Source organism: Mustela putorius, unplaced genomic scaffold (genome assembly GCF_011764305.1).
Source record: "Mustela putorius furo isolate JIRA1106 unplaced genomic scaffold, ASM1176430v1.1 tig00000450_pilon_pilon_pilon, whole genome shotgun sequence".
NCBI classification, from domain to species: Eukaryota; Metazoa; Chordata; class Mammalia; order Carnivora; family Mustelidae; genus Mustela; species Mustela putorius.
This window is the reverse complement of record NW_025421385.1, coordinates 6381880-6400658: the sequence shown is the minus strand read 5'-3', so window position 1 is coordinate 6400658 and position 18779 is coordinate 6381880. Positions and strand designations below refer to the sequence as shown.

The following is an 18779-nucleotide window of genomic DNA, read 5'->3' as shown; positions in this document are numbered from 1 at the left end:
ATTTGCAATTGTTCATCTCACCAAGGGGCGTTCGAAAGGTACATTTGAGGCAATCCAGTGGTGTTCCCTATCACACCAGGAACTAAAAATGCAGTGGCCAAAAAATGTCCCATTGTTATCCCTTCTTGGAAGCCAAGTTTGTCTAATGGATGCTATTAAGGATTTCAGGCTTCTATTAGTCAACATTTTAATTTAAATTTAGGAAAGGACAGAAGTGTTATGTTAGGAGTATTAATACCCCCAACCATGAAATCACAGAGCTTAAGGTAACTTTAAAAGGCCACCTAACACACTCTCAAGACCAAGGAGAGACAATCCTAAAACGCTCAGGGTATCTACGTCTTTGCTTAAAAGCCTGGAACAAGGTTTCTTTGACTTTATTCATTAATTCATGTTGGGATTTCATTAGAAGTTCTTCCTGATATCAGGGCTAGGCCCCCTCTATTGCAATTTGAGCTTCTGGCCAACCTCAGAGAATATGGAATAAACCATTTCTTTTACTGTGTTCTTCTGAAAGAAGTAAGGAGTTCTACTCTCACCCATCAACCCTGAAGATTCACTGCGCCCAGGTTTCCCTACTTGGTGTTTTCTTCCGAACTGAAATTTAAGTTTAGTCCTTATCGCTGTTTTTCTAACGGAGCGTCTCCACATTTTCTTTCTTCTACTGAAATTAGAAGTGACCAGGTCCCATACTAGCTACATGCTTTTATTTGGGGCGTATGAATACACACCACGCCCTAATGTAAACCCAGGGCAAGTTATGTGGGAGAACTGAGTGGATGAAAAGACATTTTAAAGACAAAATGTCGGGGTATCTGGCTGGCTCAGTCAGTGGAGTGCATGACTTCTGATCTTGGGGTTGTGAGTTCGAGCCTCCTATCTGGTTTAAAATAAAATGTTACGGATCATGCATCCCAGGAATAAATGGTGTTCCTAAGTTGTTACAGCACTCCTAACAGGAGCATCACGTTGTAACTTATTCTAGAACTCACCCATATTAATACACGAGCTTCTTTTTTTCAGATTACACTACCTTCAAACCTAAGTCATCTCACTTATATCTTTAGCGCACTATTTGGCCACTGATCCCATTAAGGATTTGGTACTTGAAATAATGTGATGATATTAAAATGTACCCACATTGGGAGAAGGGCATCGAAGCTTTGACCACGATGCACACTCCGGATCAGGCAGTTCAAACGGTTGGATCGCACTGAAATACACCCACATCGCCCGCACGGCGTCGAAGCAACGCAGACCCTCCTCAAGAAAAAGAAACCACTGAGGAAGTCCCCCCCCGAGAGGCCGTCACTGGGAAAGCAACCTGTCGAGGCTGACGGTGCTTCCCAGCCTTACCTGACGTCGGTACACGTGATGCAGGTGATGTCTCGACTGTTTGTTGTGATCAGGTTCAAAGCGACTGACGTGTCCTTGTCGGAGGTCGGGTGTGCTCCACATTTAAAGAAAAATTCCTGCAAGAATGAGGACTCTGTGAGAAACCGCAGGCTTGGGTCCCAACTGGCCCTTTCCCCCCACACACGTTTTCACAGCGAACGATCTCTCCAGGCAAGAGAGGGAACCTGTCAGGAGGTGTGGGTTAGACGTGAGCCCACATCAGACCTTTGGAGGGAAGCTAATGCCCTCATTGCAAACCAGTCAGCAACCCCCTTTGTAGGGGGGTCCGAGTGTCTCTGCTCATCTTCCTTTGCTGTCTCAGCCCTGGAGCTGGGGAAAGGCCCTGTGCCCCCAGTTTCGTGGTGCCCTTCCGTGGTCAGGGAGTCGGGCAGCCGAGCACCATGTGAGCGCAGCGGGGAGCCTGCGACAGCATCTCACAGATGAGGAAAGGGAGACCCCGAGCCGTGACATGATTTGCCCAAAGTCAAACAATCAGAGGTGAAGGCAGGACGTAACTAAACTTTCTTTCTTTTTTCCGTTTTAAAGATTTTATTTATTTGACAGAGAGAGAGAGAGAGAGCTCACAAGTAGGCAGAGGGGCAGGCAGAGAGAGAGAGGGGAAGCAGGCTCCCTGCTGAGCAGAGAGCCCGATGCGGGGCTCGACCCCAGGACCCTGGGATCATGACCTGAGCCAAAAGCAGAGGCTTTAACCCACTGAGCCCCCCAGGCAACCCGTAACCAGACTCTCTAAGGGGAAACCCAGTGCTTTTTCCACGGCGCCGCTCACAGTCAGTCCGGACGCAGCAGCGATGCGACCCGGAGTCAGGGACCGGGGACACCGCTGTCACTCCGCAGGCGCCAGCACGCAGACTTACACAGCGGCACAGCGGGACTCTCCCGCGCGCTTCCTACACGCTTTCGGCCTCGCACGGGGGCCCAGGACGCCCTGCGGGGCCCGGACCGCGCCGCGCCGCGGGGGATGCGCTGCACCTGCGCGGGTCTCCTTGCTCCGCCTCGTCAGGCCTGTCCCGCACTCGTGCTGTCCCTCAGCTTTCCACCGAGGCCACATTCTCTTGGCTGCCTGTATCCTCCCTTCTCAACCCAAATCTTCGTTTTGTTTTTCATTCTTCCCCTTGTTACTTCTGTGTGTCCGCGCACCCTCTACCCTTTGTGCACGGAGGTGCTCGGCGCCGCGACTGCTCGGTCCCTTGCCCGACGGTCCTCACACCTTCCACGACGCCCGTCACGTCCGCGAAGGGAGGTTCCCTGCTGCGGCCGGAATCGGACGCGAGCGCATCGCCGGACGACGGACCGCGCGCACCACGCTGCCCCCGCCGCCCCCTGGAGTGCAACGACTCGGCCTACGGACAGCAGCGCCCCTTCAAACACTGGACTCGCCCTCTAATTACAGCTCCAGATGCTAGATGTTTTCGGCTTTGTGGGACTTCGCGGATCCTTGTCGAGCTTCTCGATCCCCACTGCAGCCTAAGAGCACCCACAGACAATATGCAGATGGACACCTCGGTCTGTTTTTTACCTGCGGAAACATTTGGAAAATGGGATTTTGTCCATAAGCCATCATTGATGGTGCACCCCTGATCTAGACGCTGAAGAATTATGGAATCCCTTATTCAGACCTGTATCTTAAGAGTGTCTTGCAGAAAACGGGCATTAGATATATATTCTTTTTTTTAAGGTTTTTATTTATTTATTTGACAGACAGAGATCACAAGCAAGCAGAGAGGCAGGCAGAGAGAGAGGAAGAAGCAGGCTCCCTGCGGAGGAGAGAGCCCGATGCGGGGTTCGATCCCAGGACTCTGGGACCATGACCTGAGTCGAAGGCAGAGGCTTAACCCACTGAGCCACCCAGGCACCCCTAGATATATATACTTTTAATGAAAAAATCAGTAGGTTTATTCAACAAATTCTACCATCATCCTTTTATACATCTGACAGCACGACCCTTCATTTATTCTTTCCCTACTCGAAACTAAACTAAACTCATTTTTCTCTGACCTGAGATACAGTGACTAACATCTGTGGTTCTCAATCACCAGGTGTACCAGAATCACCTGGCTGGGGGGTGGGGGGTGTTACACTAGATGTTGCTGGACCCCACACCAGAGTTTTCTAATTCACTAGTGCCAGAGAGGGCCCATGATTTGCATTTCTACCACGCTGGCAGGTGATGCTTTTACCACTGCTCTGCAAACCACACATTTGAGAACCATCGAGTTATACTGACCTCAGTGGTAAAGGGAGTAAACCCTGCTTATTCTCTCTGAAGACGACAGCTGTAACATACTTCGCTTATTGCATCTGCAAATGATGCCGCGTCTTAGGTAACAGGTGTTGCTCTCCAAACCTCTGAAGCGTGCCACTGTCTAGACAAGTGTCCCAAAGCCAGCTGTTCTTATTTGCAAGGGTCCTTCCAGTCCCTGACGGTATACCTGCTAGTTAGCCAGAACCTACCCTACCCAGAGCAGGGGGCATACAAGTCGTCCTGCCTGCGGTCCCCAGCCCCAAAGATGAGGGTGTGATAACGGTCCCCGGCCCCGAAGATGAGGTGGTGACAACAGTCTTGCTTTGACAGATAGGGAGGCTGGTGCTTCTGTTTAGGGGTGTTCATGGTGTCATGTCTCTGAGCCCTGATCTCTCCCTGGAGTGGCATGGAAATCATACTGATGAGTTTCTCCCCCCCACCGCCCCTTTTTTTCTAAACAGGGAATGCTACCTTTAGAAATTTTACAAATCCTTCAAAGGCCAGTTCAAGGATGTTAAGAAAAAGATGTAGAGCAATTCCTGACTGCCAAAACAAAAGCAGGAGGACAGGAATGACCCTTACAAAATACACTGGGCTGGCTGCAACCACTTTCAGTGACATGAAAGAAATCCCACTCGTAATACAAAGTAATTCCTCCAGAACAGCTGAGTCGGCGGGGCTACTGAGAAGGTATTTCATAAACAGATAAATAGACAGTATTTATATTTTTTCTTAGCTTGCAAAAAACTACTGGCTGAGGCTCAGCTAACAAATCACAAACTGTTCTAACACCAGATAAAATCCAGCCAGATAAAAGCCACAGTCCTTTTTATTGGGGGGAAATGGATGCTTACAGATAATAGTATAAACGGTTATAGATATTCAGAAAGTTCCAGTATTTCACATGAGCTGATAAAACTAAGATACAAATGATCAATTCTCTTATTAAATAGAGACATCACACCAGTGAATTTCAACACCTTCTCCACTGGTTTTTGAGAAAGGAGGCTCTTCTGTGGTGATAGAGTGATTGGCAGGACCGGGGGGAGGGTCTGGGACTTCACCCTGCTCGCAAGCTCACGTTTCTATGCCGCAGTGTCCTGGCTGCTGGCAGAAGACACGAGACTCCTGGGTCAGAGACAAAGGACCACGTGATTCGGAGCTCAGGCAGAAAGAAGGGTGGGCACGATGACCGTATCAGCTTCCCCTGCTCCCCAACAATTATGGGATGAGGTGGATGAAAAGCTAGGTGCTACAAGTAAGTGGTTCTGAACTCCCTACAGGGGAGGACCTGAGCTTAGGGAACCCAGATCTTTCAGAAGGAGCTGCAAGCAAACCATCCTTTTGTCCTGAAGGGTGATACTGTCTTTATTATACTGGACAATAAGCAGATCTCTCTATGACCTCCTTGAAAAGGTCGTCCAGAACAAGAAGGGAGTAGGCGGCTCCCTCATCACGTGCAGAAACGCAAGAGAACCCTGGAGAACTGTCTCCCTACAGCAGTGACGCGATTTCTGACTCATCACGAACGTGATCTGGTCATTTCCTTCCCAATGCCATCAGTGGGCTCAGATGTTGGTAGTCTTTTGATATTTCCATTCTGCATGCAAAATACACAGACAATAAAGCAAAGCAAAGGAGAAAAACCTTTAAAAACAATTCTACCTTGGGTAGGGCATCTGTGACTCCTAGTGAAGGGAATCCTAGTCCCCTTAAATGTGTAAAGGAAGGTTCTCTAAGGGACCCACCCCACCTTTTACAAATGCTAGCTTAAGATAAATCAGCTACAAAAATAGAGAAACCAAACCAAACCAAAACAAAACAAAAACAAGTCCCGTTAGATTAAATGAATTCTTCTACCCAGCCTGGAACTATAGTTCCCATGGGCGGCTCATTTTAATTGGCTCCACATACTCAATTCTGGGAAGCCATAATTAATTAGCTATAGAGTTAGAAGGTACGGCAGTGATTGGCCAGTTTTCTTTTTTCCAAGGATAGTATAAACTATTTAAAAAATGGACCCAGAATAAGACTTGGAAAATGAGCTTGGCTTTATACTGCAACCATGTTCAATGATATATGAGTGTTTTCCAGAATTCAGCAAAGTCATATTCTTTAAGTTCATAGAAACGTACTCACATTGTTACCAATTCTGTAGACAAGGCTATGATTCTTTCCTTCTGCTCTCAGTGAGTTATATTTTATCATAACTCACCTGTCATTGCAGATTTGGGAGGCCTGACCCTCTAACCAAATCAGACCCATAAACACCAGAAGTATACACCAAGGCAAGACCCATGAACATCTCAGTTCAGCTGTTGGTGGCATCTCCAGAAGCCACCCTCTCCTCACTCCACCCTACCACCTGACTCCTGACTCAACGCCAATGTCTCTCACAAAGAAGGAAATAACAGTAACTATGGAAACAAATAAATAAGGCAGCAAAACCTGAAAACAGATTCATACCAAGAACCCAGATGTATAGGAACTTATAGGATCGGAAGCTTGATTAGTCAACTCCAAACACAAATCAATGTGTTCCAAATTTCTATGGAAAGAGCCGACAACTACTGTCTGGAAAGTCTTGCATGTCACAAGCACAAGATAGTTCTACAAACCTGAAAAAAAAAAATGGTGAGACCCTTCTTCTTTGTTCTTGAACATTCTAACAGCTTTCAGTGAACTTCCCAAGGTTAATGATTTTTAGAGATACTGCTTAACCATAATATGTTTTCCAAATAAAATACTGTGTGTGTCTTTTGAGTTCATCTAAATTTGAGTTGTGTGTCTAAATTTGAGTTAATCTCCAAAGCTTTCTTAGTTAATGTGCTCCAAGGAAAGCACATCTTTCTCTTGATAAAATACAAGGATCACACATTTTCCACTAGAAGGCTGCAGTAAATCTGTGGTTTCTACTGAACCAGTAACTGGCCATTTGCATGGGTCAGAGTCAAGTTAGGGAAACATGGCCTGTATCAGTAGATCCGCTGCAGGAATGTAATACTGAGATCTAGTTACCAAGGTGGTAGATGCACCATAGGGCAGGAAGCCACCCTGAGATCAGCAGCGCTGGGGCTCTGACCACTGGCAGAAAGAAGTATACGAGGATGCGAGGGAAGAGGAAGCTAACTGCGGGGAACTGGGAGGGTGAGAGAGGCAGCCACTGCCAGGAATGTTTCTTTCTTTTTTTACTTTTTAAAATATTTTACTTATTTATTTTACACATACACACACACAACACAGAGCATGTGAGAAAATACAAGAGGGGGAGCAGTAGAGGGAGAAGGAGAAGCAGGCTGCCTGCAGGCCTCGATCCTAGGACCCTGGGATCGTGACCTGAGCCAAAGGCAGACACTTAATTGACTGAGACACCCACCTGCCCCCAGAAATGCTTTTTGAAGAGAAAGCAAAAAATATCCTGGCATCTTCTGCCTTCTCTCTGAATAACCAGCTCCCACTAGGTCTCCCCTGGGCAAAGCCTGCCTGAAGCAAGGACAGGGAGTCTGGGAGCTGATGTTTGCCACGGCCGGCCCGCAAGCCCGGTACACCGCGCACAGAGAGAGGAAGGGCAGGGGATTCTAGAATCAAGCAGCATGATATATATATATATATACACATATACATATACACACACACACACACACACACACACATACATACATGACATAATATATGTATTATATATAATAAATTGTAATATATATTGCAATTTATATATTGCTATATATATTATATTATAATGTTGGCATATTGAGTTTAAACTCAAATAGACCTATTAAAAGATTAAATTTTCAAATAAGAGGGACCATTGTTACTATTTATGAGAAAACTGGTAAGGAGCACGTTACATCTCTATCAGAGGGCCTCACATTTAACAAGTTACAACAGACAACCTTTCACTTAGACTCAATCTAAAGGCACCTCACAGGTAAAGCTTCTGTCAGTAGCCAGCAACAAACAGAGATCCCCACTGGAGGCTCTAACAGTTCCTCATCAGGTTAGATCACATCCTTTTGGAAGGAACAATTGATAGTTTTCAGTCTTATTATCCATTTTGAAACATCATTATTCATGTTCATGTTAGAGCTTTCATTTTCCCCAAGCCAAAGCCTGATGCACGGCGTGATCACCACACTCTCCACTTGGTTCCTAAGGACAATCGGTGACTGAGCCATGCCGAAGCCTGTTCCCTGTGACCTGAGAGCGTTTTGCCTCCTATGTTCACTTTGTGTTATGTAACTCCAGAAGTTAGTTCCGTTATTTTGGATACAAAATAACTCTGCAACTTGTTTTACTTGTAGATTTGGTTAATTTAACAATGTCTGTCATAACATCAGGTTACACTTAAACAAACGGAATCTCAAAAGCTAATGAGCCTGTTACTGGGTTCATTAACAAGTTTGTTTTCTCTTAATAAGGTGTTAGCAAAGAAAGAAAAGTCAATATATTCCCATAAAAAAGGAAACTATGTCAGTACTTGCCGAGAAGGATAGCTGCTGACTGTCCACACCATGACCACTGCCAAAGCCTTAAGGGAGGGTGTATGCCTCCTCCATGGCCCTGCGTGGGTTAATTATGAATGTGTGCATTATATGTAAGAAACTCCCAGAAATCCACGGCAGGTGTGCATGCACACGACAAGCCCATTCTATGCAGCAGAAAGTCTTCAATGTCAAGCCAGCAAGCACATGGCTCTCTAATGTTACCACTGGCCAGGTCCGCAGTATTTCTACTTTCATATCACTACAGCTATTGTTAAATTTCAAAAGTATTTTAGAATTTTTATCTTATTACCAAAGTTAAAAGTATATAGTAGGTCCATTTCCTGGGCTAATATATAATAAGTAATACAAATAAAAATGGCTCTGAAAACACAAAGTTTTCTCTCTTTTTCTCTCTAAATATGCCAGTAACTTTTTATTTATGGCAAAACCTGACATGCATCGGCGTGACATTATTTCCAGTCTGTATTTGCCCAACTCAGTGTCACTGTTCATACTTTTCACTGCAAAATCATTGATTGTTTGTTTTTCTTAATGATAAGATATAGGTATACAGTCCCGGAGATATTCTAGAGTCAAAATATATGAATTGTAAAATCTTTCTACAATCAAAAAGTTTTTAAATTTATTTATTTTTTTTAAGATTTTATTTATTTATTTGACAGAGAGAGATCACAGTTAGGCAGAGAGGCAGGCAGAGAGAGAGAGAGAGAGGGAAGCAGGCTCCCTGCTGAGCAGAGAGCCCAATGTGGGACTCGATCTCAGGACCCTGAGATCATGACCTGAGCCAAAGGCAGCGGCTTAACCCACTGAGCCACCCAGGCGCCCAAAAAGTTTTTAAATTTAAAACAATTCTGACCCCCGTGGTAGTAGATAAGCAACCGATTCTATACCTAAAATTGTCTTAAATTCTTACTGATCCTGCGGGACAATCCTTCAAGTAACAGATGCTACTCTTCCCATTAATCACAGCAGTGGTGGTTTGGGCTCAGTCCACATAAGCAGCTTAAGCCTTCAGATACGTATATAAATAAACCCATGTGGACTTCCCATGTTTCCCATTGCTACTAGATATAAACAATGACACAGGTTTTAATGCCACATGCCTTCAAGAAGTCTAACTTCAAAATCAAAGCTGTAGATATCACCCTGCTTATCTTCTTCCTCCACACCTGGATTGGGAGTTATTCCATGTACCTGACCAGAAATTTATTCTACTGTAACACGCTCAGTCATCTAGTTATTGTTTTAGGGATAAACGGGGGTGGGGCAGAGGAATGATGAGTAAAGAGGAAGATCAGGAGTCATTACAGATGATTTTGAAATGCATGGTTTCAATAGATGGCTTTGTTCAGACAAGAAAAAAAGAACAACAAAACAAAAACAAAAACAAAAACAGAACAACAAAAAAATGGAACTCACAGACACAGAGAACAGACTGGCAGTTACCAAAGTGGGGGAGGGATGCGGCAGGTTGGGGTGGGGGGTGACGGGGTACAAACGTACACTTAGAAATAAGCAAAGTCGCAGAAAATGATCCCCCTTCCCCTCTCCAGGTAATTGCGCAGACATTCTCAGATCTTTGTACCTCCCTTTCTCGGCCCTAGTCCGGGGTGCACAGGTGGCCAACTCTGTCAGAACAGAACATTCCTCCACCGCAACGACTTAGAAAGAACCTGTCTGAGAACCAAGCCAGTGTTCAAAAGAGAACAGAAATAGGAGACAGAAAGACAGAATTCCAGCAATGGCCTTTATCCCCTGGATCCACCTGTGCCTGTCATCCTGGTTACCTAAGTTATTGTATCTTCTGTAAGTAATAGCCATGCTTCCAGGGATTATTTTTCCCCCAATGTTTACCCATTAAAAAATTTAAAAAAAAAAAAAAAAAGGAAGGAAAGGAAAGAAAAAAGGAAAAAGAAACGAAAAGAAAAAAAAAAGTGCAATCTTTTCTCCTGGCCCAGGCTTGAGCAGTATCTGAAGATCCACAGGTAAACAAAATCCCTAAAAGAATCCATAAGCTTGGAGGAGAAAGACACGTCAACAAACATTTGCACACACACAAAAATAAATAAATAAAAGTGGCCAATCCTACAGACGCCTGAGCCACGGGGATGAGAAGGATGACCAGCTTGTCGGGGAATGAGGTTTTGCTTTTGAAGGCGTGGGCACTGGGTCTTACAAGGTAAGAGTCTGGCAGGCAGGGAAGGTAGGGCAGTGAGCAGGGGAACAAGGCTGTGTAAGAACTCCCGCTGGGGGCTCAGACCCGCTGGAGCGCACCGGGCTTGGGCAGAGGCGTAATGGGAACTGCGTGATTCCTCGTGCATATAAGCACGGATCCCAGCCCATCGGACTCAGGCTGGTGCTTTGAAAGCCTGGGGGTGTGTCAGTCTCCCCACTGATGAGGACTGACGGGTGGCACGGATAGTGTGCATTCTGACCAGTTCTTCGTCGCCAACTTTGAAGGATCACCCTTTCAAAACAGGTTTTTGATTTAACTTAGCAGTGCATAGAAACTTCCAAGACAAATTTCCACATTAGCTTTCAGAATGGAAAACAGGATTTTCTTTTTTCTTTATTACCTTGAGAAGGCTTTCACTCCAAGGATTGTGCCCTATCACTGGAGAATTTTGACAGCAAATGCTGACTATCGTCATCAATGTTTCTCAGCATTTGTGCAATATTATCCTGCTCTCAGCATCCCTTAAAGGTCCTTGACTCCAACGTTTCTGGAATATAGAGGCTGCCATCAGGTTGTATTTATTCCGTAGGGGACGGGCTCCCTGAATGTGAGCTGAGAACCCCTGTCAGAGGACCCATCTTTTCATAACATCTAATTTTCTCCCAGGAATTCCTGGCTGGTTCAGGAGAATCCGGTTAACGGTTTCCACAGTACCGCAGGCTTTCTTTCTCCAGGTCTGGCACACACTTGACTAGTGGTTGCTCACTTTCCTTGCATTTCTGTTGTCATTCCCACCATGCTTGGGCACGTAACTTCCCTCCAACCACAACAGTAGTTACTTAGGTGATATCATCGGCTCAGTGTACAAGATGAGTATATCTTCTCCTTAAATTTTGTAGCCTAGCCAGACTATAAAAGACAATATTCATTATTCTGGCTGTTCTTTATTTCCTTTAGAAGCTAAAGGTTTCACAGGCTCTCATAATGTGTCAGCTTGAAAGCACATAAAGGCATCACAGCCTTTGCTGGTTTCATTATTTAGGCAAAGCTCTCCAGCTTCTGTCCTCAGATAAATAAAAGAAGATGTTACAATATTTTGTCGTTAGCATAGCATTTCCTTTTGTAATCCTCCACTGCTGAATACACAGCCGGCCTCCAGGAGAGGACACATAAACAAGTATCTGTTAGCTGGGTATCATTTGCAAGGAACTGAGGGGACAGGTCATAATTTGGAAAATTTCCAGTGACTCACCATCCCTGGATGAGTTGTGTTCCCACTGATTTCTAGGCATTCTCTAGAAATTGGCAGTTATTTTACATTTATTTCTAAATGTGAAAAAAAAAAAAACAACCCTTATTCTATTCAATAATGGCAAATAATGTGAAAGGATTGTTGAATCCTGTCATTTTTTTCTGGTTATATATGCTTCAGCTCAAGCACGCTGCCCTGAGCAAGGCCTTTGGAGCCTTTCCAGTGTCAGCCCCACCATCTTTCCCTACCCGCCCACTCCCATTTCAGCCATAAAGACCCTTTTCCTGTCCTAAAGGCCATGTGCATTCTATTGCCTTTGATTCTTACACACAGTATCTACCAACATGGACTGTCTTTCTCCTACCTTTGCCCTCGAAACACCCAAGTGTCCTTCACGGCTCAGCTTACAAGTCATCAGCCCTCAGAACCTTCCTGACCGTCTAGGACTGGTGAGAGGGACTCCCATGTTACCCTTCACTCCTATCCTGCTCTTACTGCCTGGGAAGGCCTTGTTCCATGATGCTGACACCACCTGCTTTTCTAACAGACTCCTCAGAGGGTAAACAACCTGAAGGCATTTTGTCCCACGCCGGGCCCAAGGCTGAGTACACAGCAGGTGTCAGAGCACTCAAAAGACTTGAAGAGTCAGAAAGGACAGTGGGGGGACTTCTGGGAAGGTGACAGAGTAGGAGAATCCTAAACTCAACTTGTCCCACAGATGCAACACAGTAATACCCACATCAATCAGGGCAAACAAACAAACAACAAAAGAAAACAAAGAACCTACCAGGTATATTCAGACCATTCCATCCTAAAACAGTAGATTAACATTCTTTTCAAATGTACATGACACATTCTCCAGAACAGATCAAATGTTAGGCCATAAAACAAGTCTCAACAAATTCAAAAAGAACTGAAATTATTTCATGCATTTTTTTCTGACCACAATGCTATGAAACTAGAAATCAACTACAAGAAAAAAAAAAAAACCTGGAAAGAACACAGGTACATGAAGGCTAAATAACATGCTACTAAATAATGAATGGCTTAACCAAGAAATCAAAGAAGAAATAAAAAAACCCATGGAGACAAACAAAAAGGAAAACACAACAGTCCAAAACATTTGGGATGCAGCAAAAGATGTTCTAAAAGGGAGGTTAGAGTAATATAGGCCTACCTCAAGGAGCAAGAAAAATCTCAAAAAAACCCAACCTAATCTTACACCTAAAGGAGATACAAAAAGAAGAACAAAAAGCAAGAAAACTCCAAAAAACCAACCTATTCTTACACCTAAAGGAGATACAAAAAGAAGAAGATTCCAAAACCCATGGAAGGAAGGACATAATGAAGATTAGAGCATAAATAAGTAAAATATAAGCTATATAACAATACAGCAGAGCAATGAAATCAGGATCTGTTTCTTTGAAAAGATCAACCAATTGATAAATCTTTAGACACACTCATCAGAAAAGAGAGAAAGAGAGAGACAGAAGACTCCAATACACAAAGTCAAAAGTGGAAGATTAGAACTAAAAACCAATACCACAGAAATATGAAGGTTTGTAAGAGAATATTATGAAAAATTACATGCCAACAAACTGGACAACAAACCTAGAAGAAATGAGTAAGTTCCTAGAAACATAATCTCCCAAAACTGAATCAAGATAAAATAGAAAATTTGAACAGACCAATTACCAGAAATGAAATGAAATCAGTAATAAAAAAACTCACAAAAAACAAAAATCTGGAACCAGTTGGCTTCACAGGTGAATTCTAACAAACATTTTATTTTATTTTACTTTACTTTTTAAAGATTTCATTTATTTATTTGACACACAGAGAGAGCGCACAAGCAGGGGGAGAGGCAGAGGGAGAAGCAGACTCCCCACTGAGCAGGAAGCCTGATGTGGGGCATGTGGGATTCTATCTCAGGACTCTGGGATCATGACCTCAGCCGAAGGCAGATGGTTAACCAACTGAGCTACCCAGGTGCCCCTCTACAAAACATTTCTTCATTTTATTTTATTTTAAAGATTTTATTTATTTCTTTGACAGAGACACAGTGAGAGAGGAAACACAAGCAGGGGGAGTGGGAGAGGGAGAAGCAGGCTTCTGGCCGAGCAGGGAGCCTAATGAGGGGCTCAATCCCAGGACCCTGGAATCATGACCTAAGCTGGAGGTAGACACTTAACAACAGAGTCACCTAGCCAGCCCTCTACCAAATATTTAAAGAAGACTTAATACCTATTCTCACGGAATGAAGTTTCCAAATTCATTCTATGAGGCCAGCATGACCCTGATACCAAAACCAGATAAAGACACCACAGGAAAGAGAACTCCAGGCCAATATCTCTGATGAACACAGCTACAAGAATCCTCAACAAAATATTAGCATACTAAACCCAACAATACATTAAAAAAATCATTCACCATTATCAAGCAGATTTTATTCCTGGGTTGCCAGGGTGGTACAATATTTGCATATCAATCAACATGATACATCACATCCACAAAAGAAAGGATAAAAACCATATGATCATTTCAACAGATGCTGTACAAAGCATTTGACAAAGCATTACAACCAAAACCCTTAACAAAGTAGGTTTAGAGGGAACATACCTAAACATAATAAAGGCCATACGTGAAAAACCCACAGCTAACATCATACTCAATGGTGAAAAACTGAGAGCTTTTCTGGTAAGGTCAGGAACAAGACAAGAACATCCATTCTCACCACTTTTGTTCAATTTAGTATTGGAAATCCTAGCCATAACAATCAGACAACAAAAAGAATGGATAAGGAAGAAGTAAAACTTTCACACTACTTGCAGATGGCATGATACTTAGGTAATATGATATAGAGAAAACCCTTAAGACTCCACAAGAATACTACAAGCGCTGATAAGTGAATTCAGTAAGGTCCCAGGATACAAAATCAATAGACAGAAATCCATTGCATTTCTATACAATAATAATGAAGTAGCAGAAACAGAAATTAAGAAAATAATTCCATTTACAATTACGGCATAATTAACAAAACATCCAGGAATAAACTTAACCAAGGAGGGTAAAGGCTGTGAAAACTGTTAAACACTGATGAAAGATTTGGAGAGGACACAAACAAATGGAAAGATATTCCATGCCCTTGAGTTAGCAGAACAAACATTGTTGAAATGTCCGTACTACCCAAAACAATCCATAGATTTAATATAATCCTATCAAAATACTGACAGGATTTTTCACAGAACTAGAGTAATCTTAAAATTTATATGGAACCACAAAAGACCCCTAATAGCCAAAGCAATCTTGAAAAAGAACAAAACTGGAGGTATCACAACCCCAGATATCAAGATATACCAGAAAGCAGTAGTAATCAAAACAGTGTGGTACGGACACAGAAACAGACACATAGATTAAAGTAACAGGATAGAAAGCCCAGAAATAAATCCATAATTCTATGGTCAATTACCTTCGGCAAAGGAGGCAAGAAGATGCAATGGGAAAAAGACAGTGTCTTCAACAAATGGTGTTGGGGAAATTGGACAGATACATACAAAAGAGTGAAACTGGACCACTTCTTACACCATACACACAAACAAACTCAAAATGGAATAAAGATCTAAATGTGACACCAGAAATCATAAAAATCCTAGAAGAGAGCACAGGCAGTAATTTCTCTGACACCAGCTATAGCACCATTTTTCTAGATGTATCTCCTGAGGCAAGGGAAACAAAAGCAAAAGTAAACTGTTGGGCCTTCATCAAACTAAAACTCTGCTCAGCAAAGGAAGGAGTCAACCAAACCAAAAGGCAACCTACTGAATGGAGATGATATCTGCAAGCAACACATCTGATAAAGGGTTAGTATCCAAAATATATAAAGAACTTAAACAACACAACATGAAAACTGACCAAATAATCCGATGTAAAAATGAGCAAAAGACATGAATGCACATTTCTCCAGAGAAGACCCACAGATGGCCCACGGAAACATGAAAAGATGTTCATCACCACTTGCCATCTGGGAAATGCAAATCAAAACCATAATAAGATAATCACCTCACACCTGTCAGAATGGCTAAAATAAACAACCCAAGAACCAACAAGTGTTGGTGAGGAGGTGGAGAAAAAGGAACCCTGGTGTGCCGTGGGTAGGAAAGCGAAGTGGTGCAGCCACTGTAGAAAACAGTACGGGGGATCCTCAAAATGTTAAAAATAGAATTACCATTAGATCCAGTAACGGGTATCTACCCAAAGATGAAAACACTAATTCCAAAAAATTATATGCACCTTTATGTGTACTGCAGCATTATTTCCAGTAGGCAAGACACAGAGGCAGCCTAAATGTCCATCAATAGATGAATGGATAAAGAAGATGTGGTATATATATGTACATACATTTAGGTATATATGTGGGGGGTGTGTGTGTGTGTGTGAATATTATTCAGTCTTAAAAAGAATGACATCTTGCCATTTGCACCAGCATGAATGGAACTAAACAGTGTCATAATGTCAAATGGAGTAAGTTAGTCAGAGAAAGACAAAGACAATATGATTTCACTCATATGTGGAATTTAATAAACAAAATAGAGAAACAAAGAAAAAACCAGAAAAACAGAGAAAATAGAAAAGAACTCCAGAGAACACACTGATGGTCACCAGAGGGAAGGCGGGTTGGGGGTTGGGTGAAATGGGGGTGGGGGTTAGGAGGAGACTTAGCAGGACACGCACTGAGTAATGCGCAGAATTCGCCCATCAGTGTAGTGTGCATCTGGAACGGATGTAACACTGCACGGCAAATGCACTGGAATTAAAATAATAGAAATACAAGGGAAAGTGGAAAGGACTCTCCCTGGTGCGAGGACATGCCCAGGGGAAACTGACAGGAAACGCCGCCTCGCGGCCTTTTCTGTTCCTGGGAGCGAAGCGTTCTTTCCTCTACCTTGGGCTGCTCGGCACCTTCCTCTTAACCTTTATCGCTGTTGCTGTTCGAGCTTCTCTGCTGCCAGGCTGGAAAGCAGGCCCCGCTCCCTGGATCAAGTCCTGGCAGAATGATGCTGTCACTTCCCTCCAGCAGCCAGAGGCTGGGAAATGCTACTCAGCGTTAAAGTGTCCGGTCTGGGCATGGAAAGTGCAAGAGAAACATTCCTTTCCGTAGCAGTAATTCACAAAATGATAATATAACTTGGTTTCGGCTACAGGCAAAGAGAAATATTGAACAATAAAAAAAAAAAAAAATCCTAGCTTTAAAACATCTGAAATGACTTTAGACTTGAAATCTAAACTTTTTCTCCTCAAAAGTCCTTGTTTCTTTGGCAAGTAGAATTTAAAGCTTCTTTTTATTCCCGTTTTCTTTACTGCAGGCAGCACACACAACTATAAACACTCCGCTCGGGCCCAATCCGGGCAAAGGCAAGTGCTTTATGTGCTTTAATGGTTTCTCACATTCTCTATGTTTATTGTATTTCCTCATTAGAAAAGGAAGGAAAATAAAGTACAATTTGTAAATTTATGTATGAACCATGCATATCCAGGAAGACTAAGATGAATAAAATTAGGAAACAAATGGTAACAAGGTGTGGGTTGTCTCTAGTTTTGTTTTGTTCTGTGACCTTATTTACTTGTTGATTTATTTATTTATGTGAGAGTGCAAGAGAGAGGGTGGGGGAGCGAGTGAGAGAGAGCACCAGGAGGGGTGGGGACAGAGCGAGAGGGAGAAGCAGACTCTCCACAGAGCGGAAGCCTGATGCCGGACTCGATCCCAGGCCCCAGGACGATGACTTGAGCTGAAGGAAGATGCTGCCCCGACTAGCCACCCAGCTTGCCAGGAATGTTTTTTTTTGTTTGTTTTTTTTTTTTTTTTTTATTAAGATGGTTTTTAGAAGAATTCTAGGTTCACAGCAAAACTGAGGGCACGGTATGGAGATACCTCATAGCCTCCCACGCGGCAGACACACAGGCTCCCCCGTTCTCAACATCCCCCACCAGAGTGCGACAGTTGTTACAGCTGATGAACCGACAGTCGGATGTCATCACCCGGCCTGTACTTCACATCAGTGTGAGCTCTTGGTATTTTATACTCTATATCCAAGCTATAGGTTTGGACAAATGTACAATGACATATGGACATAGATATATACACATATATACATGCATACATACATACACACACACACACACATATGTGGCATCATGATATATAGATATAGATATCATAGAGCTTTTCACTGTCCTAAAAATCCTCAGTGTTGTAACGGTTCATCCCTCTACATATCCTCTGGCAATCCTTGATCATTTTAAGGTGTGTGCAGTTTGCCTTTTCCAGAAAGCCATAGAGTTGGAGTCATATAGTATGTAGGTTTCTCAGATTGGCTTCTTTTACTTAGAAACGTGCATTTAAATTTCCTCCATGTCTTTTCATGGCTTGACAGCTCACTTATTTTTAGCCCTGGATAATATCCTAGTGTCTGGATGTGACACAGTTTATCAATCCATTCATCTACTGAGGATATCGTAGTTGCTTCTGCATTTGGGAATTATAATAATTATTCTGTTATGAATAAAGCTGCTATAAATAATTATGAATAAGGTTATTATAAAACTCAAAAAAAGAGGGTTTTTTTGCTGATTGTTTTAGATTTTCTGCATAGATTATCATGCTATCTCTAAGCAAAGATGGTTTTATTTCTTCTTTTTCAATCTGTATACCTTTATTTCCTTTTCTTGCCGGCCTGCATTAACAAGCTCATCCAGTAAGATTTTAAAAAGGGATTTTGCAGGAGGGCACCCTTGGCTTGTACCTGATTTTAATGGAAAAGCCTCTAGTTTCTCACCATTAAGTGTAACACTAAGTATTTTTTTTCCATGTCAGCATAACCAATTACAAATGGAAAAAATAAAAACCCAACTAGCCATTTTATTTATGGAATATATATAGACAGGTGTGTGCATGTATATCTTATAAATAAATACACACATATATATATACACGTGTGTGTGTGTATGTGTGTACGTGTGTGAGTGTGTGTGTGTGTGTGTGTATACATATATATATATATATATGTATATACCATTGCCTGGTCAGTCTGAGAGTGAAATAGATTAATATCCTGTCTATCCTTCATAGTAACTAGAATAATAAGGGAGGAACATCAAACCTTTTGAAGCATAAGACTGCCACTAAGATAA

At 42.8% G+C, this 18779-nt stretch overlaps 1 protein-coding gene across 8 annotated transcripts in view; it reads right to left on the bottom strand.

Annotated features, from left to right (window-relative positions):
- PRKN (parkin RBR E3 ubiquitin protein ligase) overlaps window positions 1-18779 on the bottom strand; it is a 1292328-nt gene that overhangs the window by 551520 nt on the left and 722029 nt on the right. For all 8 annotated transcript variants that reach the window (XM_045080284.1, XM_045080282.1, XM_045080285.1 and 5 more), the window contains one exon: window positions 1357-1472. In XM_045080284.1, coding sequence (XP_044936219.1) covers window positions 1357-1472 — 116 coding nt within the window. The remainder of the gene's footprint in view (window positions 1-1356; window positions 1473-18779) is intronic.